Source organism: Pezoporus wallicus, unplaced genomic scaffold, assembly GCF_028554395.1.
Source record: "Pezoporus wallicus isolate ANWC-B61680 ecotype Strahan unplaced genomic scaffold, APGP_CSIRO_Pwel_v1 contig_8746, whole genome shotgun sequence".
Taxonomy (NCBI): Eukaryota; Metazoa; Chordata; class Aves; order Psittaciformes; family Psittacidae; genus Pezoporus; species Pezoporus wallicus.
The window spans coordinates 471,263-495,336 of NW_026642307.1; the positions used below are offsets into that span (position 1 = coordinate 471,263).

The following is a 24,074-nucleotide window of genomic DNA, read 5'->3' on the forward strand; positions in this document are numbered from 1 at the left end:
TGCCATGAAATCCCTGTTTGGTTAATACTTGACTGAACACTGGCTTCACTCCCTACCCTTTCTTCTGCATTGTCACTGCTATCACAGCTCTTCAGAGACATACTCCATGCATGCCATTATATCCATGAGGATTTGTGACACCTCTGTACTCATAATCTCCATCCTTGCCCAGAAAACATGATTGTCAGGTAAGAGACAGCTGGCCCTATCTGAGGATGACAAGAGCTGCGTAGAGATACTTGTGTTTGCGTGGTGGGACAGACATACTGACCTGAGGCCATTAGCTGTGATCGTATTTTCCCTTTGATCTGCCAGTGTACTTGTGTTTTGGTAACCACTGATGTTGTTGACAAGAAGAGTAAAATAATGTTACCAAAACTTTCCCAGAATAGCCTCCTCTCCATCACTTGAGAAGCCCTTTTTCAACACCAGCTGTCAACTGCCCTCAGCAGGAAATGCTTCCTCCGGTGTGCTTTCCTCCTGAGGAACTGCTAGCTCTGAAACATGTCATTGTGCAGAGCATGGATTCAATACACAAAAGGCTAAAAACTGCACAGCATCCTGTTCTTGCTATTCATAAAGTGGAGTATTTCTCTCACTCTGCAGCACGGTGAGGAGCCAAAAAGAAAACCACAGGTGCCTGACCCAGTACACTGTTGTCATAGCAGAGTCACATCCCTGAAGGTTGGGTCCTATACCAACGGTGAGCACACTGAAAACAGAGAAATGGTTAGAGAGCTGACATGTCTGTCACTGCCTGAAAAGAGAGGGAAATGGGACGCTGAACTATTTCCTTGCACAAGGACTGCACAGTCTGCTAAAATGAAGTGAAGAGAGGTGCTGATGAGTTATAATGGTTTCTACTAGCAGATTGCCACCATTTCCTTGCCTACCTTCATAAAAATAATCACACTTGCCCTGTAGTGTGTAAGCAGCTTTACTGGCATGGCTCTCCACTTTTGGTATGGCACAGGCATTGGCTATGTCTCTGCTGTCCAACCCTTTTGGAGAAGGGAGCAGAGGTGACTGAAGGTGGGCTGCAACAAATTGCTCTTGAGCCATCAAGGCTTTGAATGGCATAAATGCTGAGAACTGTCCTCCTGCTGTTTACGTTTAGTCACTGATGAGGTTGCATTGGGCTGCAGCTGGTTTTGCCCTATCTTGAGCAAAGGTAAGTGCAACAGTGTCTTTCCTGCCAGCTCAGAAGGCAGGAAAGGCTTGTGCAAAGGTTTCACTGATGAAAGAGGACATCATTTATTGATACATGCCAAGGTTATAATTGGGGCGATTTGCGCAACTGGGAAAAACCTAGACTTTTCTTCATCTCTCATAAGGAAATTAAGAAGCTTGGTCGCCAAATATCTGTTGAGAGAATCAAGAGGAAGCAGAGGTGTTTATTCAACGAAGGAAATGGGAGGGCTCAGCGCCCGCAGCAGTGACATTATTTGAACACAGGGCATGCACAGGGCTGTGCTAGGACTCTCATCCTGTTGCCTTGGTGGAGCAGGAAGCTATCAACCCTGAGCCCACCATCCTGCCGGTGCCCACGCTACACTGAGCCTCAGGGGGTTCATGAGCCCCATGGGATTTTTTATTTTATCCTCTGTTTCAAAGACCACGTGCTTTTCTGTGTGTGTGTGTTTGTGTATATGTGAGACTTGCTTCTTATCCATGCCCTCTGCAGCCCTCTTATTTAGCTTTTCCTGTTGACTGAAGGTTTGATTACACTCTGGAGAAAAGAAAACAAACAACATAAAACCATCAGAAATACCTCTCTTCATCTCACCCATCCCCTACTTCAGTTTAATAGAAATGGCTCTCTGAATTTAGTCAACAGTGATGCTCAGGCTGTTCTACTACCTGTAGTTTGTGTTGGGTTATTTTAAATGATTCTGCTTTTATCTTCCCAGAAGCTTTGCATGATTTCAGCAATACATTATATCACATGATTAGTATACGGTGCATGTGGTTTGGTTTTCTTTTCCCAAAGGAAAAATGACGTGTGCAACCTTGTGTTTTGATTTAGTGCTTTCAGGATTTTTAGGATGCACTTTTTTTTTAATATCCTTATTCCTCTGTATGTGTGTATTAGAGGGTGACAAGGGCTGAGATAGCCCACGGTTTCTGTGGGTAGATGATTTCATGGTCCAGGACCACTTCCAAAGCAACCTTTTCTCCTGGACAGAGGAATATTAAATTCATAGGAGGAACTTACTGGCAGCGGTGAGGTCCTTCTCCACCTCAAAACTTGAGGCAGTTTTTTAAAACTGCTGGGCTCGGGCCTTCGGCATGTCTGTGGCAGCCGGTATTGCAAAGCAGAGAAGCCACAGCTTTCTCTTGCAGTTACTGTTTCCATGGGCTGACAGCCTCATGATTTTGCTATGGGCTACACAGTAAGTGAGGAAGATGAGTGAATGCAGATGGCTATGTCAGAAAAGACCATCAGATCCTAGACATTGGGATTTGAACAGAAGTGTTGTTTAATTGTACCATCATGCATTACTTAACACATGTGGAGGATCCAGGCTGTGGGATAAATGGTTCTGCTGCAGTTCTGCAGCAGATCCCTCAGCAGCTGCAGTAGAGCTGCAAACTCTTCTAACTGCTGCCCTTGGCCAAACAATGCCTTCATCCTCTACTTTGTCTCTGAATCAAAAACTGTGCTTTTCCCTGGTAATACATGCCCATCTGGTCTGAAGAACAGCAATGCTTACCCATCATTGGGACACCTCAAAGACCTGTTAAATAAAATGTAAATGTTAAAAAAAAGACAGCTATATGGCATCCTTTGATGGCCAAATTCCCCTCTGGGAAATGTCAACGCTCTGTGAGGACAGAAAAGGTAAGGGTAAGTGTATGGGGTGTAATTACCCTCCTGTTAAATAGGGAACTAGAATGACAAAGGCCCTGTGATACTGAAGGCCTAGGATGCATCATCACATTGTTGCAGATAGATACACTTGTGTTTCGTTTTTTCCTGGGCCATCCCAGTCTTTGAAACCCATGAAACAACACAGATTTGGTGACCACTAAGCTCAGGCTGGGATAGCGTGTGATCCGCACCCAGTCTTCAAACTGAAGGTGCATTGATACCTTCAGCACAGCTAAAAAAAAAGCCCATGAAAGCAGCCTGTGCATTACAGCCTTGTATGGGGCTGAACTACTGCCCAGCACAGTCAATGGGCAGCTCACCCATGAGCTGTGTACATTTCAGACAAGGCTCAGGGTGCCCTGGATCAGAGACCTTTTTCTTCATGTGTGCATACAAAATGTGTTGCTATCAGCTGCCCTATGCTGACTCCTACAGAGGCTTTCTAGGAGAAACAAAACAGGCTTTTGAAGTATCTGCCCATTTACACAGTAAAAACAGGTTACATTGGTGTAGCTCCTATCAAAGTCCAGGGAGGATGTCCATAGAGCAGCATGATTTGGCCTTTAAGCAGGAGCCCTTTTACTAAATTGAACAATACTGCGAAGACAAAGTCTGTTGTAAATAATTTATTTTACTTAAGTAACCACGGGAAAGGAGAACGAAGAGCAGGAAGGAAAGGGTACCTGCATTTACAGCCAGCAAGATTGGTATCAGCCCTGGAAAAATAACTGAGTAGGGATCAGAGAAAAACTGACAAAGACTTGTCCTTTTTGTGTGATCTGCAATAACAAAAGGGGTGTAAGTGCCTTCCAAAGTAAACAGCAAACCTCTCTTCTTTCAAGACATGGAGCTGCGTGACCAGTGATGGCAGCAGCTCATGCCTGGGATGGTGGTGAGAGGGACAGCAGGTAAAGCTGTGTGGCTGCCAAGGCCCAGCTGTGGCTGCCAAGTTGACAGGGAGCAGCATAGACCCAGAGCTGCTGTGGCAAGGGCAGGTCCAAGTCAGGAAGCAGGGCAACAGGGAGCAAGCACACTTTGGCCCATGAGATGCACCTCTTAGAAGACTATTTTTCAGTATACAGCCCGACCACTGCCAGCATTAGCAAAGGAAAACTCTCTGACCCAGAGATACTCACATGTTCTCTGAATCCCCATCCTGCACCCTAAAACCCAGCCTTCTGTGTGCTGGGGGAAGACGTCTCCCAGGCCTCCCCAGTGCCCCCAGGTCCCCCTGGTCCTCAGGCACTGCCAGCTGCAGTTCAAAGCACTTTCTGCATTGCCCACATCACCCCAGCCAGCTGGGCTTGTTTATGTCAGCTGCTCTAACTTCAGACCCACCAGGGCAGTGACAATGCTCTTCAGTAGCAGGCACAACCAGCAGAGACAGTGACTTTTACTTAAACCAAATCCACTTCAGAGAAAATGAAAAAGAAAACCTGACTCTAGCCCCTTCCTGAGGTTTGACTGGTCCCTTCTCCTGTGGGAGGCCCATCCCTTCCTCTTCCTTTGCAAAAGCAAACCTGTTGCTTGCATGTTCTTACCTCTTACACCAGAAAGAGTTTTTATTTCTATAATCTCCTTTTGATCGTAAGCTCCACCAATATATAGTTTTCAATGCACTGGAGACAAGACCTCGCAACTCAAGAGCACTGTTGGTTATCTTTTTATATAACCTTAAATCACCTTATCCAGAAAACTGGTGGGTTACTTCCCTGTTTGTTTCCCACAGACTCATTGAAATTAAAACATACAATATCTATTCCTGGATCCTTACACAGCTTATACAGTTTCTTTTAATAACCTTCATAAAGTCATTATGTTTATTACCTAATAATATACAGTTGGAAGTCATAAAATGTATTTACATTAGATAGTTCTCCAAGTATGCGAAAGGCAAATCAGCACCCCCAGCCTGTGTTGTGATAAGGTCAGATGGATTCCTTAAAATACAGGGAGCTTACTGGCAAACCATTACATGTTTTTAATCAAAGTAATAGTCCTGCCAGCTCTGTTTCTCTGTAATGTGTTGACTTTCACGATTCGTGTACTTTGTTCCTTTGTTCTCGTCATGCTACAGTAAGTGAAGTTATTCATGTTTTTCTTTCCTCTTAGACCAAAACAAACCACCTGAGAGCCATCAGCCAACCATCATGCTGGATGGTGCAGGGAGCCCTTGCGAGGATGGGGGTGACTGAGCACTGCAGTTCATGCTGTGCATTGACACCAGTGGTGCCTCCCCATGCTGTGTATCAGGACAAGTCCTCAAGTCACCCTCAGGTCACAGTTCACTTGTCATGGTGTCTGCTGCAAGAACCATGCCCTTTGGTGCCCAGGGACACCCCCTTTCCCCAACAGGAACTCTGACCAACCTGGGTATCTCCCCTGCACAGGCAGTGGCGGCTGGGGGTGGGGGGCAGAGCAGAGCCTGATGACAGCTTAACTGGTAGCAGGTCACCTCAGGTTGCTGTCTGAGTGTTACTGCTCTCATTTCTTTGGCTTTTAGTTAAAAGGAAGGCTTTGCAAATACGGCAGACCCCTTGATATCAGCATCTAGGTTCAGTTTTGAGCTCTGCCATGGACTTCCTGAGATGATAGCATGTGAAAGTCACTCCGCGTCATTGTGCTGCACAATGTCTGCGAAGGGGAGAGGGAGAGACAATCTCACATTTCTTCCTCTCTTTGTTCGTCTTGTCCTTCAAGAATGTAGCTTCTGAGTTTAATGGCTGTTTCTCATAGCATGTGCAGTACCCTAAGTTTGGTCAGAGTCTGTCGGTGTTACTCTAATATAGACAATAAATAGTAATAAAAGTAGCCATGATGTTGCTGTCACAGGATATGAACTAAAAAAACTGACACAAACAACATGCAGCTGCGCTTCTTTGCCAGTGGAAACTTTGCTAGTTCTCTTGGCAATGTAGAGCTCCTATGACAGGTCAATGTAGCAGGTTCTTGTAATGGCACTAAAAGTCTCCCAGTTTTGGAGTTTTTTTCTGAAAATTTCATGTCCTAGACTCGGGTGGTTACAGCTGAGTCTCAGCTTCCACTGAAAACCAAGTTTCTCTACTTAAAATGGTCCAGAGAAAAGCTTTGAAATATCCTAGAGGAAGAGGGAAAGGTGGAGAACTAGGGAAAAATGGGGAGAGGAGAAAAAGAGAGAGGAAGAGAGAAAGAAAGAGGGACACATATAGATAGAAAGAAAGAACCCATTTCTTGTTTTTTAAGGTCTCATGGTGTTTATGCCAGTCTTAAGATGTCTAGTGGCCTGATTTGTGGTTTCTGAATGGATTATCTTTGGCAGCACAGAAATCTCATTTAAGACTTTAAACAATTATGTTCTCAGAGTCTCCAAATAAAATGCTTGTGCTTTAACAACAGTGGAAAAGTGAAAGGTTTGGCTTTTTTCCCTTTTGGATCAACAATGGAATGAATGGAAAACTGTTGCTGTGTGCTGCACTGATAAAAGAGCAAACAGATTTGTTTCTAGCGATGCTGGAGCACATCAGCTGAGAGGACCTGATACATCTTTCATCTGGCTATGCAGGTCTGCAGACTTGCTGTGATGCTCCTGCCAGAAAGTATGTTTCCTCTAGAAGCTAAGACCCTCAGTAGTTTTGAAGACCCCAGATTGAGTGTGTTGTTGGATGTAGTGTTGTAAGATGTTGGGAAAGGAGATCTCTCAGCAGTACATAAAGAGCTCTAATGATAAGCATCCTCCATTTAGCCCTGCTACTGCAGAATCAAGTTCAAAGTGTAAGCAGCAATGCATCTCAATGGTACAAATATGCCAGCTCGCACAAGTCTCTTGGGCTAATCTCAGTGCTCTGGACAGTGCAGCAAGCATGCTCACTTCTATAAGCTACAGCAGTGGAAGTGCACTCCCTCCAGCTAGGTTAGGACAAAGCCCAGCCCTAAACATAGTATAGGTATCACATGGAGACTAAAAGTCACAATATCTTCTGAGTATCCGGGGCTTTGAAAACCGCAAGCAAACCTGCTTCAGTGGACACAGTTCACCATAAGAATTAGAAGACCGTAAGGCTCATGTAGTCTGGCCTTAGGGGTTGACTAAAAGATCATTTGGTTATAGCATGGAAATGAGTGAATGCTGAGGGGATATTCTGTATGCTCTGCTTCATGGGTGCTCCAAATCCAGTGACAGCAGCTGTTTTGGTAAGAATCTTCATCAGACAAATCCATCAATTTTCCACTCCTCAATTATGAATATAAACTCTAGCCCTGGGTCAGCTTTGAGCCACAAACCAAATCTAAACTTAATCTGGATGCAGACACAGCCCCTTCCCCTGTTCAAAACACGCAGGAATTCCAAAGGCAAATTTTTGAATTTTCCATGGTTTGTGATAGTCTCTTTGGAGCAGCATGTGGGCAGCAAGTACGTAATATGGCTATTGAGGGCCAGATGAGTGGAAGCAGTTGTTTGCTTTGTGGGTAATACCTTGGAAGTAAATAAGGCGGCTCTTTGGGGAAAACATGGAAAAATCAATGGCAGAATCTGGCTGTGTGTCTGTAAACTTCTGTAACTATAATGTTCAGGAAATGTGCAGGGGCTACAACTGGCAAGGAGCACTAGGGCCTGCTTCTAGCCCACTGCAGACCTGTTTTCTCCAGCTTTGAAACCTTAATAGGAAAAAAGAAAGGGAATATTAGCAATTTCTGTCTGAGATTTCCATCCTTTGGATTGCCCACCTCTAGGAGAATTTGCCCTGTGAACATCCACCGAAGTGGATCAAACTATTCAAAGTAGGTAAAAACTATGCCTTGTTTAGAGGGCTTACGCAAAAGGCTTACCCATCTACTGAAACTCAGCAGGTACTTGAACCCTACAAGGTGGTCTAAGTTACTGGTTGAGTGGGCACAGGGTTGCCTCATTGCCCAGGAATGCCTGCTAGCCTGTGAATTCTCAGCTGTTTGTAACCTAAATGCCACTTCAAGAGTTTTTTCCTGAATATACTTTCAAAACTGTTGAACTTCAGACGTGCAAGTGTGTAGGAAACCCAGTGGTGCAGTTGATTTGGGAAACACTGGGTGAGTTTGCCTAACAACAGTTTCAGACATATATTCCAGTTAGGCAGCATAAATGTTTGAATTCCTTGGCTGCTTTCTGGAGTCCCAGGTCTTTACCTTGGCTACAGAGCTGGATCAGACCAGAATTGCTTGGGAGTGATTTTCCTTTATCAGCTACTTTGCAGATAATTTACTAGGAGTCCAAGCTGCATATTTACTTTGAAGAGCAAAAACTTCGTCTTTCAGATAAGATTACTCTCTTATGAGTAAATATCGGGAAGAACACAAGGAAGGGATGAAAACTGCAGACAAAATGGAAAGGAAACGGCTGATCAGGCTGCTAGATAGTTCAGGTTGAAGTACCCTCAGAATCAGTTGGAAAGGAGATTAGAGGGGAAAAAAGTGCATGGCTTTGTGGGACCAAGTGCAGTGCTTTACATGTGGCTGTTAATTGTAGCACCTGAAGTCTGTTGTATGCTAGCCCAAAGTCTTGAACAGAAAAATTAAAGCCCTGTCTAAAAGCCTTTTCTGTGGAGGGGATGCCACACTGCAGGGAAACATGTGCCAGGCTTGCCCTCTGTTCCCATGAGGGAGCTTTCTTTTGGAGCAAATGCCATGGGAAGTGTGCCAGGGGGTAACCTGGGAGAGAGACAAAACGATGATGAGCTGCATCAGCTGCAAACCTGGTTGACGGGTTTCCATGTGGTGCTTGGCTACCCTGGTGACAGACACGTTATAAATACCTCAAGACAGACCCATTTTGGAGGGGTGCCTGCAGCTGTGAGGAAGCTGCAGATTAGAAATTCCAACCGACTCGTCACAGGCACGAAAAATATTTCCCAACGCCCCTCTATGCTCGGGGGGCCTTTCTTAACCAGATGAGACTTCAGTAGTCTCATCAACCTGCGGTTAGAAAGGCTTGTGAGAGCTGCATTTATCCCAAAACCTGATTACTGCTGTTGTCAAAGCCCGTGTGATCTAATGCTTGCCCTTGGAGCAAAATAATGACTAGCGGAGAACTGACTGAGGTTGAAAATGCACAGGCTTGAGCTGGCTGCTTAATGTCATCACAGGGTTGAGAAATGGAGGGTCCAGAAACAAAAGCCTACATATGCACCTAGCCAGCAGGTCACTCTGGCCAAAAAGTGCTTTTAGGGCTTATGTCACAAGCCCTACAAGCCATATGATGCTTGCCATATGATGTCAACCAGCAGAAGACTGCAGGAAGGATTATGTCACTGCTATCCTGACCTATATTCAGGGGGAGTCAGTGTCCACCTTTACTACCATGCTTTAAATTACATATGACTTTCAGTACAATGTCAGAACCACCCTCAGCCATTTCATCCTGTGCTTTATGCTGGTGAAGAAGTGACCATCACACAAAACCTACTTCATAGTAGATAATCCATGTAGGTTCCTACCTCACGGGTGACGGGAATGTTGATGACATGGTTCACTGCATAGGTGAAATGTGAGACAGGTTTTACCCTAAATTACAAACCTCCCAGATATAAAACCTTTCCAGGATAGACTGACATTGCTACAAAAGCAATTATGAAAACTCTTAATAGGCTGAAAACATTTTTTATTTTTGAAAGATAAGCATTAGCATTCTGATGTTCCAACGAGCTCAGTTCCAGGCAGTGCAATACATAGGACACAATCAAGCCCTTGCTACTGTGCAAACAATGGGAAGCAGAGGAAATGATACAAAGCCATGATGGAGTGTGTACCTTCCCCTTCATGAAGACATGAATGAGAACTTACCCGGCTGAATCATTTCTTTCTGATAAATGACTCTGTATTAATTAAACCTAATCACTCTGACATAGCTCCTTATACAGATGTTAAATTGTTACCAGCTTACTGATGATTGCATTTACGAAAAGTAATTGGGCTACCTTCTTTTTGGCATTATCAGAGATTTCCACCCATCACTAACTTGTTCCTTCCTCTACCACAGACCCCTTAGAGGTGCCAAGTGCCAGATTAACTATTTACAGGGCTGCTGTCTCCCTGAAGGGGAAGAAATCTCCAAACTGAAGAAGGAGGCAGGTGCAATAATCATTTTTAATAGTGTTTTTCCTCATCATTGGTCATGATGGTGTTTATAAGGACAAATGGACAAACAAGAATGAAATACCGCAATATTCCTTTGCATCCACAAAAATTTAATTTTTCTGCGCTACAACAAAACTCCTCCTGCCTGGACTGATATTAACATAAGGCTTCTTGGTGCTTTTGGGGCCCTTATCACATCCACTGCCTCTCGTTGCCAACATGTAATGTTGTGGGTTTTTTTCCTGTATGTTTTATGTGTTCCTAAAAAGCTATACCCCACTTGACATCTGCTATCTGGATTAAGGCTATTTATTCTGCTGGCCAAAAAGGGATGGAAATCTATGGAGCATTCAATTTGCCATAATCCACATGCAATGCTCATTTTTCAGGTTGCTGATATGAAAAAATCCAGCAGAACAAGCAATCATGGACTTCAATAAACATCAACAAGGGGAAGAAATACCAGGCCATCTTCCATAACACTTTCCTATTTATTATTTTTGCCTGTGTCTTATTTATTATTTTTGTCTGTGTGGTCTTGTAATCATAAATGTTTCTAGTACAATCTACAAGACTTGCATGTATTACTGAGCAAGGGATTTATCACTAAGACCTTCTAGTAAAGAGAAGACAAAATGCAATGCTTTGAAGGTCTCCTCTGAATTCAAATACCTGAACTGAAAATGGCCAGCACTGAGCCAGCTCAGAATTACTGCTACATTTACTGGAGCTAGTAATGTCCAGAGTTATTTCCGCTCTGCTCTTTTACAAGTCATGTGATTTCATTTCTCCTCTATCAATACTCTAGCAAATGAAAACCAGACTCATAATCATTCAATCAACTTTATTACATTGCTACTGTGTGAAAAGTAAAGATTCAAATATTAAGCAGCATTTTAGATAAGTAGAGTAAGCAATTGGTGACTGTTTCAACAACAACAAAGAAAGAGCATTTAAATAAATGATTGCAGAAAAGAACTATTTCATCCAGTCAAAATGTAATTGAGTGCATAACATGGCTGATACCCTGGTGGCCATGAAAATTTATTTACCTTCTGAACCACTGAATAAACTGTGCAGTCTCTGATCGCTGCTGAACAAAGTCTTTAGGCCAGATTCACTGCTGGCACAGCAAACAATTACACTGGTTTCCATTGAGTTGTCACCATTTGTTCCAGCAATGAGCTGGGCTTGCCATTCCTACAGCATGGATCTAGAGTCCTTTGAAGTCAATGGAAAGGGCCCTTGACTTCAAGGGACTTTGGACCATCTCTGGATTACCAGGTGTTTTGACAGCAGCTGAATTAGTTATACTGCAGATCACCATGTATATACATATTCATTGTCGTGACACATACTGACCCAGGAATGGGACTAGAAATGTGTCCCTAGCAGCAATACTCTATTTCTGTAACCCAAGCCTGCATTTGGAGATGGTCTCTTCACATTTAGAACATTTCCACTTAGTGCCCAGCCCCTCTGTTTGGAATTTAATTCCATCTAGCATGTTATTCCATCACCCCCTCAAATCGCTCAGTAACTGCCTGAAAATTGAAGCTATTTTAGATGAAGCTTCATTGGAAAAGATGTGGTTATAAACTAACATATTCTTGCCCTGCACCAGCTGTCTGTTCTCTAAACCTAGCTGTGAAAATAATTTTCCCAAGAAAGCTTTCTGGCAGAAGTTAGGTAAGAGAAGGATGACAGAGAGCAAGATCATGCATCTTAATCACCTGTTAGTAGTGTTAAGTTGCAGAGCCTGCTCTTGTCAAATACTGTCCGGCCTGGGTAGAGAAGGTACATGTGAGTAATGCAGTGACTCCAGTCACCACGTAATTAAGAAATGCAGAGAAAGTCCAATGAAACATGAAGCTCTGCTTCCCAGTGACTTGGTGGGTTACCTCAGATGGCATCTCTGGACAGGTTCAGGATGCATCACCTGGGTGGCTCTCAGTTAGACCTGTGTTCTGTCCATCCTGGGCCTGAAGAAGAAGCCACAGGTCTCAGCAGCAGCAATCCACCTTTCCTATTGACAGGCTGATGAAGTAAATGGATTGTCACTTGTGCATCTCAGCACAACAAAAACTTATGAGAGAAGGAAGCCAAGGAGAGAGGAAGCAAAAGTACATACTCTACAGAAAAATAATGAGAGAGTCTGTCCTAACAGGAAGGAATGGCAGCATGAGCTGACCAAGGGAACTGAGGAAGAGAACAAAAATTGTGCCAGTAACACTGGCATTTATATTGATAGATAATGAATCTTGAATTTGAACTATCTCCTGGATGACAAGAGAATGAAATAGAATATCTGACACAAACCACTTCTCAGGTAGCACCAAATGTATTAAAAATGCTTACATGCCTAATGTGACCTAATTGCGACCTCACTGAATTAAACTCAAGTCTCCTACTATGACACCTGGTATTGACACCTCCTGCTGAGTTACCCTTGCTGTTTTGCTGCTCTGTGCCACAGATTCCCAGTTTCCCAGCTATGAAGAGGAATGATAGTAAAACATAATGACTGCTTTAATAAGGCACTAAAGAATCTCCTGCTCTAAAGAGAAGCAAAAGCAAAACAGGCAGATTTACTGTTATTTAGCAGTTATGTATTCAGGTGTGAGATGGATACTTAGTAATGGGATGGTGATATCAGACTGCAGGTTTAAAATAGACACTTTCAGAATATGAAAGTCCACAGAGGAACTTGTGAAATACCAGTTCAGTCACTGACTGTGGATTAGCAATAAAGTCTAAGTTCGAATTCCAGCTAAAAAGCCAAATTTATGGTTGTAAAATATAATGTTTAAACAAACCTGTATCTGACACCAACTGATCATCACAAAACAGGCTTAGAACTGGCTAAAATTCTTCTGGGTTAGCATGAAACTACTGGAAGTTGAAAGCCTTTTCATGTTTTGTCACAATCTCTGTAATGGACTTATTATGAAGGTTGTAAAATTTCATTACAGCACATTCATTTCTTGAGCAGAATAAGGCTCAATTTTCCAGTGGAAATAGCCTGGTCTTGATGATGCTTCTCTCTGTGCCAGAGAAAAGGTTCAGCTGGCTTCTTGGATCAGCTTTACAGCCTCTTCACAATGCCAGGCTGCTGCAGAAAGGGGACCCATGGAGCCAAGAATTTGGCCTCTGGATTTCAGTGACATTAACACCCAGAAAGAATTCGTGGGAAGGACCACTTCCATGAGCGAAACTGGAGCCATTCCTTGCAGTCTGGGGCTTGTCTGCACATGTGAATAAATGCATCTGGAATAAGAGAAGCTGTAAATTTAAAGTAGGAGTGTGGTAAAATGCAGCAAGTCATGTGGCAATGTGATTATTTCTTTTTATTTCTGACAGAACTGGTTATGAAAGTTAGTGAAGTTAACACAGGGAAAGACACCCGCATTCCAGTCTCAGTGTCCACGTGTACTATCACTCCAGACTGAGTCGTTTGGAGTTGTTAAATGTTTGCACTGGAATAACTCCATATGCAGACAAACTCTCATTTTTTGCGTAGAAGTGGGGAACTGCAGAAGTCTATCAGGGAATTAATTCAGCTTGCTTATTTCCTCTCAGGACAAAAGAATTGCCCAGGTTTGTGAGGTTAGTATAAATAAAATTGCCAGGGTAAAGCAATCAGTGTTCCATTAATGGACATTTCAGAGTGGAGTAAACTTTTTTCAACATATCAGCTGGAAGACTCAACCATTCATGTTTTTAAAACATGAATTTTGAATGTCTCTTCCAGCTTTCAAGCACTTTCTTTGAAGGGAAAAATGATCTGCTATCATATTCACCCAGATATAAGTAAAAAACATGGGTTTAGGGCAATCTTGTGGAAAAAAAAACCAAATAACCAAATAACTTGCCTTATACTTAGGTGCAACTTACTTGAAGAGGAAACCAAGTCAGTCACTTCTGAGAAGCTATTTATCTGTCCAGTTTTTTTCTTGCCTCTCTTTTGGTAAACATTTTCCCTATTTTTTTTGCCAGCCATAAACTATCGTAATATATGCCCAAGTCAGCAGCTTTTAATGATTCTTACAGAATGCTCATACAGAACCTGTAGGGGTACCATCTGTTATTCACTGCTCTTTCAGGGTACTTGTACAGGACAGATCCTCTCAAAATGAAGCGAGCAGAGGAGAAAGGAAAGGAGGAAAACCATGGGGATCTCATTGGAAATTATGCTTAACCTCCATTCTGACCTTCCCTGGGAACCTGATGGCATTGCACTGAGACTGGAGTGATTCTATCACACAAATATCAGTTGGACACACTTTGAGAAAAAAACATCATTTAAATCTTTGTTTCTCAGAGGAAAGCAGCTGTATGTCTCTGTCTTTACAATGAAGCATCTTTCAACGTCCATTCTTACAATGAGCATCTTCCATAGGCTACTATTGCATATACTGTTCTTCCCAAATTTTGTCTACCATTAGGGTAGCATTTATGATATTTTTTTCTGAAAATAACAATCTGTTTTTTTCTGATAACTAGCAAGATTGGCCATTTAGCATGAATCACCTAATTCATTCCAGACCTTGGACTTTGATATTTATTTTGAGATATTTCTTATTTTGGAGCACAGTGAAGGGTACATTTCACAGACCATTTTACCAGTTTCATTGGGTAAAGAATGAATAACAATTCCCTAACTTGAAAATTGTTGTTTAACCACTGCTGTTAAGTGAAATCTTACTCTGTTTATGATTCAAGTATATATCTTTGTTGCAAAGGAAAGATAAATAATGATCCTAACCATATTAGATAATTAGATGCTTAACATAAGCAGTAGGAGGGAAAAGATGTTGAAATAGGTCTATGGGAGGTGAACAATTTGTACTGCACAATCCATTAATGAGTACTAGAGCCATATGACCTTTGTTAAGTCTTTTTCTCAGCCCTTTTTAATGTATAGCTACTCAGACTCACTTTAGAGCCTATTTGAAGCTGTCATGTGCCCAAGAGAGAGCAGACATACAGTAAGGATGGCTCAAGACAGCTTAAGTTGCTGTACCCATTGCATGTTCTGCTCTGCATGAAAGTCAGCAGAACAAACCACAAGTCTTGCACCTCCACATTGCAGAATCTTGGCACCAAATTACCTCTATGAGCTGGTTTTGATTTTATCCAAGTTGCCATACTTTGAATCTCAGCAGGAGCCTCAGTACTATCAGGCAGTACTCCATTCTGCTGTTGGTCCTAAGAATGCTGATCTTGGGCAAAGAAGAGGAGCAGGCAGGTAAAGCCTTTGTTCCTTGTGAAAGATTCACTCCAACGTGTCTGTCAGAGCCATAAATCCCTTGTCCTTAAACACTTTTCTCCTTTCACTATCACTAAAGTCAGTCATAATATCAAATTTTGTCTGGGTAAACATTTACAGGGATAATAAAGAAGGAATTAATATAACAGTCATGCGATATGGTGAGTTTCACAGTGACCATTATGAATTTATTGTTAAGAGGAGATGCAAAAAGCATATGTATGTTGTGCTACGTGTGGAATCATGCTGTTTTGCTGTGTATATTATGTGCTAATGCAGGACAGGCAACTCAAAGGTCACTGCCAAGGGAATATTTGATGTCCTGGAAATGCCCCAAAAGTTCTTTTAAGCCATTTAGGTACAGGATGTTGAACCAGTACCTTCTGCATTTAAAGGGCTCTGTTATGGTAGTCTAATATTTGCAGAAAGTGCCTGCTGAAGGCTGAGCAGGCATGTCAGGGTAACATTTCTCTATTCATGTAATCCCAACAACGTAAGAGTGACCAGGACATGACTGTTTTACAGCCAAACAATGTATTAGAAATGAATAAGCAAGAACTAGAGCATACACTATACTTTTTTAAGCTTCTCTCCTTCACGGATATGACAGTGTCATCACAGTCTTACCTGTTCTCTTTCAAGATCAGGCTGTCATCAGACTAACACTGAATAAACACATTTGGAAGCCACCAGGAACTTGAGTTCACTTTTCCCGGTCCTTTGAGTCATCTCAGCAAATCTGAGAGTTGTAGGGTGTTTTTTAGCCTGGCATCCTATAGAAGTGGCAAATGTTCAGTCATATGGATGAATATGAGTGTGCATGATTAGGGGTTTTTTTCTCTCTGTTTTTCCATTCTACAAAACCTCCCTCAGTATCTTTTAGACCTAATGGCTATTCGCCTTCCTACCTCTATTCAGAAAATTAGAGAACCACATTTTTCTGGAGACCACTATGCTCCCCTGTCAAATTCTTGGCTTTCCACAAATATTGTCATCAGTTTGGAAGATGAAGTGAAACATTTGTGAAGGGTGGTGGATCTGACTTCAGCACAGTCAGCCTGCAGTCTCTGGGGTTCATTTCTTCCCTTCCTCAGTCATGGCAAAGAAGCAAGAGAAGTGAAATTGTGTTTTTTCAGTCACCTACCTCCACAGAAAAAATATCAAAAAAAGAGGGGGGAAAAAAAAGAACAATGATGTATTGAAGCCAAAAGCCAAAGCAAATAGCTGAGAAACAGTCTGAGCCGAAATAAGTTCCCATTCAGCTGTACAAGTCCAAATAATTAAAAAGACCCTAAAAAATGTTCTGCTCACTCATAGCTCACACTTGAAAGAAAGATGAATATGTCTTATTCTTCATTAAATTTAAAATGTAAATTTTAATTTACTGTGACTTTTTTCTTCTGAATGATTTAGTGATTGGAATGGAGGATTGATTCAATGGACATACGCACTTAGTGCACACAGGGACATGGGGCTCTACTGTTTTCTTTAGTCCCTGAAATTTTAGACTTAAATTTACATTTATTTATGAAGTCAGTACATCTTAGAGACAAGTTCAGTCATCCAATTCAGTGGTACCCAAAGTGGTATCTTCCACTTGTGGGGTAGGGAGAGGAGTGAGAAGATGCTTCTGTTGGCTGTGTAGCAACCTGACCTGCTGGAGCTGTAAATGCTCTGTCCTGAAACTCTCGGGACAGGCAGCTGGCAGGCAAGAAGGCTCTCACATCCTCCAGTACCATGTGAGCAGGACAGTCCCTACTCATGGGTAAGGCAGATTTGGGATGGCCATGGAATTTTTGTTTTCTGGTTCTCCATCCTATGAGGAAAGGCTGAAAGAGTTAGGGTTGTTCAGCCTGGGGAGACCTTATTGCAGCCTTTCAGTTCTTAAAAAGGGCCTTAAGAAAGATGGGGAGGGAGAGACTTTTTAGTGAGACCTGTTACAGTAGGACGAGTGGTAATGGTTTCAGACTAAAAGGGGGAAGATTCAGGCTGGACATGAGGAAGAAATATTTACAATGCAGTGGCTAGGGAACCTTCTTGGGTGAAGTTAAGTCTCTGTCTTTAGACAAAGCCTTGGATCTGTGATTTTCCCCATGGAAGAGCTAACCATTTATATAAATGAAGCCTCTCATGGTCCTCTTCACCTTGTTATCACCCCTATAGCATACCTTCCCTTCTTCTGGACATTGATTCTTGATTCCAAAGGCATCTCTGATCAATTTGTTCTGTGCTTCTTTAGGCAGAAAGCTAAATACATTTATTGTATAAAATATTACAGGCAGACTCCAGAGCTGCATTCACTAGGCCACATGGTGCTGGGAAGCTAAGGACAGTAACAGTAAGCATAATGACACCAGAAGCCGTTTCCTCACTGCAGACCTTGGGGGCTCTCAGACCAAGACATGGCCCACAAACCCAAAATTCGTACTTAATATAGCTTTTCTTTGCCAGAGCTTTAGAGGAGCAAGATCTCTAGAACTCAGAAAGCTGCAAAAGTTATGTAGGTCAGAAACGATTTCTAAGTCACATTAGAAAAGCTGATGTATGTATAATAAGTATTCTGCATGGACACCACTGCTGCCTGGTTTGCCATCCACAATCTGACTGCTTTAGTGGTCTGCTGAGTCCCTAGGTTGTGTGCTGGATGCAACTGCCTACACTAAGCACCTGGCTCTTTATCTCTGACATATCACACCCTCTTCCATGCCACAAAGAGATCAGAAACTGCTCAAATTAAATTCCTTTATTAATGGAATGGTTTTGATTGACCAGAAATGAAATGGATGAAAGGAATGCTTGTCCTTTATGGTTGCCAGAAAAAGTAAATACTGTCTACAGACATTATACAGCTTTCTTTTAACCAAAATTAAATACGGTCCATAGCAAAGCAAGTAATCTGTAGAAATGTATTGTTATGCTGCTATTACAAACTATTTACATTGGATGAAAAACAGGTGTCTCAAAGCCAACTTTAACCTTACTTGATTACTCTTAATGATTCTGTGTATCTTGCCCTCATCTTCTCTTTTTGCTATTATATATAAATCAGACACTAACAAGGTTAAAAGAATGAGTAATCACAAAACAAGCTCTGGGTAGCAAGACAGAAAATAAGCTCTCTTCCTCACCACCCAGCACAACTACTCTGTCACCCTCCTTCAAGATTTAAGGAGTTTATCAACTTCCTGCAGGCTTTTCCGACATCCAACCATTTGTCTCTCTGATCAACTTATTTTCCAGGTAAAACCTGTGAAGGCAATACCTGGTACAAGAATATACATTTTAAATATACATATTTCAAAGGAGCATATTTTCTTCTAGCAGTACTGTGTGCTGCCTCTGCGAATGCATGTTCACAGTAAAACCATGTCAAATAAATATTTGAAGGAATCAGCACAGTGCATCCAGTTTCACTTTCCAAAGGGAAAGTGTGGTATGTCTGCTTATAGTGGCGGTATAAGGCAGAGACATAATACAAATCCAACTTTGCTAAATCACAATCATGAAAAAGAAATCCTGGCTAATTACAAAATACTTGATTTATAACTGGACCAAACAAAGAGATAGGTTTACTATACACCAAAGCTATTTGCAGAAAAGGACTTCACTGCTGGTTTCATAGCAGACATACAGCACAGAGAGTATGTATTTTCAGTTTGCAAGAATGATTAATCAGAATAGTTTGTCTATTCAATCAAACATTGCTCTGCTGCAACAACATTGTTCTCAGTTGCCTCTCTCTTTGATCTTCCTGTCTGTATTTCTCCTCTAGTTTTTGTTTTTCAGAGTCCATACTATAAAAAGTAGAGTCTGTGCTTCTCCTAATCTTCTCAAACTGACTGAAATCTGCAACATACTTTCCATTTGGAGAGAGAGAAACCACAGGCACGAACTCGTAGCCCCAGTGGATCTCCTCAGGGATATAGGAAGTTCTGCTTTGGCAGACAGCACTGGTGGATTCCACCGTGGCATTGAGGAGCACCACAAGCTCAAAGTCCTTATCCTTGAGATTTTGAGGTGTGAGATCTCTCAGAGGGCTGCTTTCATCCAAAATATGGTAGAAGGTTAAAGGCAAAATGAGAAATGGACTCTCTGAAGAGGAGTCAACATTGAACTTGACACTGGCTTGATTCAGCAGGATCCTTTCCCCTTCTTTGGTTTCATATGTCTGAAGAAGCTTCCCAGACAGCTGACACTGTATCAGAAGGCTCTTCCTCATATTTGCTACTCTGATCACCAGGCAAAGTTCTCCATTGTGTTTAGTAATGACAGCACAGTGGCTGAATTTAATAGTCTCTGCCCTTTTTTTAGGTCTTGCAATTTTGGCCAGAAAGGTACCTGTGATGAAGATTTCTATCAAGGTGGTGATGACCAGTTGGGCTACAAGTAAGAAAATGGCATGAGGACACTCCTCTGTAATGAAACGAAATCCATAGCCAATGGTTGTCTGTGACTCCAGGGAGAAGAGGAATGCCCCAGTTAGAGAGTCTACATTCTTGACACATGGCTCATGCTTTGGTGTGAACTTGTTTATTTCTAAATCACCATGAAGGAATGCAATAGCATAGTAGATAACTCCAAAGAGGAACCAGGTCATAACAAAAGTAGCAGCAAATAAGGTGAGTTTGTACCTCCACTTCATGTCTATAACTGTAGTCCACAAATCCTGAAGGTAGAGTAGGTAAATGCCATCGACTTTGTCTATCCGCACATTGCTGTGACCGCTTTTGGACATCACACGGGGTTTGTGCGTTTTGAGCATGGCAGTATCAATGCCTCCGTTAACCAGTGGGACACGGGACATATTAATCTTTGTGGTTTCCATTCTCACTGCTTCAGTCCTAAGGAGAGAATAAAAGAAAATTGTTACTTACTGAAACCAAAACACATAATTCATTCTGAAAAGCATTTGAAAATGTCGATGGACAGAAGGCACATACATAATCTAAACACAGCAGCAATGAATAAAACGGGTTGGAATATGAAGTTACTATCATACAATATCAGACATTACAAATAATTTTATATTCATTTTACCAGGAAAAAAAAAAAATCCATCTTTGATTCTGGTGACTGCCAAATACAGAGAAATAGGTTTCTTTTATGATAGCCTGCAAAGGAAATTTGACAAAGTTGAAATTTTAGCACTTTATTTCTGTAAAATGAATTAAATTATTTTCTTACATTTCTCTGGAGAAGAGTCTCTTTTTGATTACTGAGCAGGTTTTCTTTAATGCCCTGAAGAGAGACATCTGATCAAATTTAAAGTCGCGTCAATGCTTGGTTTAGAAAGCAGATCCAGCACACCACCTCTGTCTCTTCCTGCGACGGAGGCAAAATGAGCCAGACCAGCTTTCACTGTGAACAATTAACTTCCACAAGTGATTTACTCAATCGGATCTGGCTCTTTGTTACAAACCTACAACCAACCTAGAGGGAAACAAAGCAGATCTGAACATATCAAAGTTGAGTTTTGGAAAGGAATATTTACACCTGAATACGCTTTGAAGCTGTTTGCACTGTACAGTGCAAAATACTATTTTAAGCTGTCTAAAGAAAAAAAAAAAAGGAGGCAATTCACAAAGTCAGCATTCTAGGCGTGGGCCCTGACCTGCACAAAGCCAGCAATCATTGGACCACCCGATTCCTGAAGTTTGTTTACTGTGCATCAGTCCGGATGGAGACTAAGTGTGCAGACACTCAGGACTGAACAAAGCCCATGGAGTGAAGTGGAACGGTGCCTCTGCAAGTTTGATGAGGCAAGTAACAGGACCCAGCTTGCAGGACCAGACAGTGATTACGTAGAGCAAGGACAGTACATGTTATAGTCGTTTCCAACAACAAAACTTCCTGCTGACAAAAACAACAAAGAAAAAAAAATCCCATGCATCCTTTGTACTTTGGCAGGTTGCACAAAAAGCATTGTTTTGTTCCATTGTTTTCCTCAAAAAGAGCCTTAAGCAAGTGATTCGTTTTCATGAACCACTGGAGAAGAAAAAAAAAAGGGGGGAGGGGGGAAAGAATGTCTTCCTTATAGCTACTTAAAAGAATTTTGCAGGAAGTACAAGATATATTTGTGGCACACACATGTGCCAATCCAGGACATCAGCATAATTGCTCACTGAAGTACTTTTCCTGTTATGTCAATTACGGAGAATTTTTGTTTATGACTATACCCATCATACTGTTGCTGGTTTTCTGGGAAAAGGTAATTAAACTCAACTCCCATTAACACCTGCAGCTCATTCTAATTTTGTTTTAATCACCAACATTTCTCTTCCATAGCCTAGGAGCCAATGTCATCTATATATATGTATATATATATAAAAGAAAGGAATGCATCAATGATCCCAGTAGGAGATTCCTTATGTGACAGTCAAATCAACACACAGTGCGCAGCATGTCCGGATAATAAACAGGAAAAAACCTTCAAGTGATCTGAAAAAGAACAACTGGAGGAAATGGGGGGGTGGGAGGGGTAGGGATGAGAAGGAGCATACATGCAACTGCTCTTTAGGCAAACTCAAAATCAAGCGCTACTGTCAGTGCGTGGTAAATACATGCAACCTCTAATGGGAAATCTCTTAGGAAAATGCACGCTACTTAGTGAAGAGGCTCAATTCCCCACACCGAACCTCACCCTGGATAAGCCATGAATACAAAATGTGTGCAAAAATCTGTCCCAAAATAAGTACACTTCTTCCTCTCAAGCACACTTCCCTTTAGCCATTACTTCCAGGCACAAAACATTATTTTGTCAGAATAAATTTCCCTGTCACAAATTGCTAGGCCAGGAGATAGCTGACTTCTCCAGTCCGGCACCGGGGACACATCCCCATCCCATCCCCCTGCACAGCCTACCTGGACGCCTGCTCCTGGGAGCAGCTCCCCAGGGCTGCTGACTCCTCCTCCTCCTCTGGAGGCAACGAGGATGGAGACAGCCAAGGCTCCACCTTCCCTCCTCAGTGTTCCAGCTGGTGGGCTTAAGCTGGTGGGGCAGGGACAAGGCTCACGGGCTTGGCAAAGAGCAGACTTACCTGGTCAGGGTCAGGGGTGGCCCAAGGTGAGGGGCACATGGACACTGCACACCACGCTCACCATGGCTCTACCACGCCCAAGAAACACTGGCTTCTGCACAAGTGGTCAGCATATATGTAGTAAATTTGGCATATTTGGGATGCACATGCTGTGCACAGTAGCCCTGGCCCATATTCACTGTGGCACTGATACTCCTTTCGTATGCTGGACTTAATATGCATACACCACACCATCAATCTACAGCACCAGCCCGGTTCACAGTTTCAACCCACACAGGGTTCTTGCCCCTGCCTCTGCTCTGCCCTGAAATACGTTGTTCCCTGTCCAAGAGCCTTGAAATGAGAACATCCTGACACTGCAGTCTGCCAGATTTCCACACCTGGTGGATTATACTTATCACAGACATACTGAAATGCCATAGTAGAAGAGTTCACCCCACAAGATGGGAGGTAGGAAGGTAGTTGCAACACACAGTGTCTTCCCTGGGCTACACCAACAAAGGGACAGCTGCAAAATTTGCCATTTCAGGCTTAACCTGAGAAATAAAGTCCTGCTGCAGCCCTAGGCGATGTCTGGCATGCTCCAGGCTGTGTTTCAGCTCACAATCAAAGCCATTTCTCACTGTGCCTTTTTTTTGTCCCCATGTGTAAAGTGGATCTCCACATGTGAGGTCAGCATGGCAGAGCTGTTAGTTTTGGAGTCTGCCATAGATGAAGAAGCTGCATCAGAGCTCCCCTGTCATCTTTTGTGTCCTCCCCTGATTTGTATTTCTGTATGTGACAGCGTTACTCAGCTTTACAGTGATTTCCTGAAATGGATCACAGCCAATTTCTGATGCTTTTTTTGGTGGTAGGGTATTTTTTGTGTTGATTTGCTTCCTATTTTTTTTTCTTACATCACTTTTTCCCGTGTGATCCCAAATTCCCCTAGTGCTCTTTTCCTCTCCAGGGAAATTAATCTTTGCTTCCTTTCCCTGCAGAAATACTTCCCGTCTTGTCTGCCACACTGATATGGGAAGACAGGATCTGTCACTCCATCTTGGAGCAGCACTGCCTTTGCTCCCATCCGTTATCACTGGCAGCAGCCAGCAGCAGTCATCTTGGGGAAGAAACTCTCATGAAATCAACAGTGGAACAAAACTGGGCTTCAGAGAAGGGATCTCCCCTGCCCTCCCTGCCCCACTGCTTCCTGAGAAGTGAACAGTACAATACCCCACAGTAATCATTTGTGGGTGTTTGTGTGTATAAAATCCATGTTATAACACCTTCATTACTATTTCCCATCTTATACCTTGTATAGGCACCTCAGATGCTCTGTGCCCTGACAACTATCCCCAGCTCCCCAGCCAAAAGATTTTGATCGGTTTGATTTCTACTCCTCTCCCTCTAAATCAGAAAGAACGTCTACCACAGTAAATTAATAGAAGCAAACAAGCCTGAATAATAATAGTAGTACACATCTTTTTTAATTAAAGAAACATCTACTATGCATTAGCTAACTGATTTTATAGTGACAAAGTAACTTTTAGTACTGTAAAAAAAAAACCCTGCTCAAACTGTAGCTGCAAAATAAAAGTGAACTGAAATACAGTTAAGGAAGAAGGTACTTCAAGAAGGAAGAAAATCAAATTGTCTCAGACTTGTGTATCACCCTAACGTGCTATGAATTACCTCCTTTCCTCACCAGCCTCTGAAACAGCCAAAGGAGACTCCCCATCAGAGCACACGCTGGTAAGGAAGTTTAGTGCAGACAAAGTCAACAAAATGTAGAGCTACGTACCAAACCACCAACCATGAGTACCTTGGTATT

General features: G+C 42.3%; 1 protein-coding gene across 7 annotated transcripts in view; it reads right to left on the reverse strand.

Annotated features, from left to right (window-relative positions):
* KCNJ15 (potassium inwardly rectifying channel subfamily J member 15) overlaps window positions 1–24,074 on the reverse strand; it is a 274,328-nt gene that overhangs the window by 232,261 nt on the left and 17,993 nt on the right. For 3 of the 7 annotated variants that reach the window (XM_057428710.1, XM_057428708.1, XM_057428709.1), the window contains exon 2: window positions 17,953–20,068. In XM_057428710.1, the coding sequence (XP_057284693.1) occupies window positions 18,922–20,052 (1,131 nt within the window). In that variant the 5' untranslated portion in view covers window positions 20,053–20,068 and the 3' untranslated portion in view covers window positions 17,953–18,921. Of the gene's footprint in view, window positions 1–17,952; window positions 20,069–20,411; window positions 20,550–22,088; window positions 22,160–24,074 lie in introns of those variants that run through there. The other 4 variants (XR_008974820.1, XM_057428707.1, XM_057428706.1 and 1 more) reach the window with 4 other exon arrangements.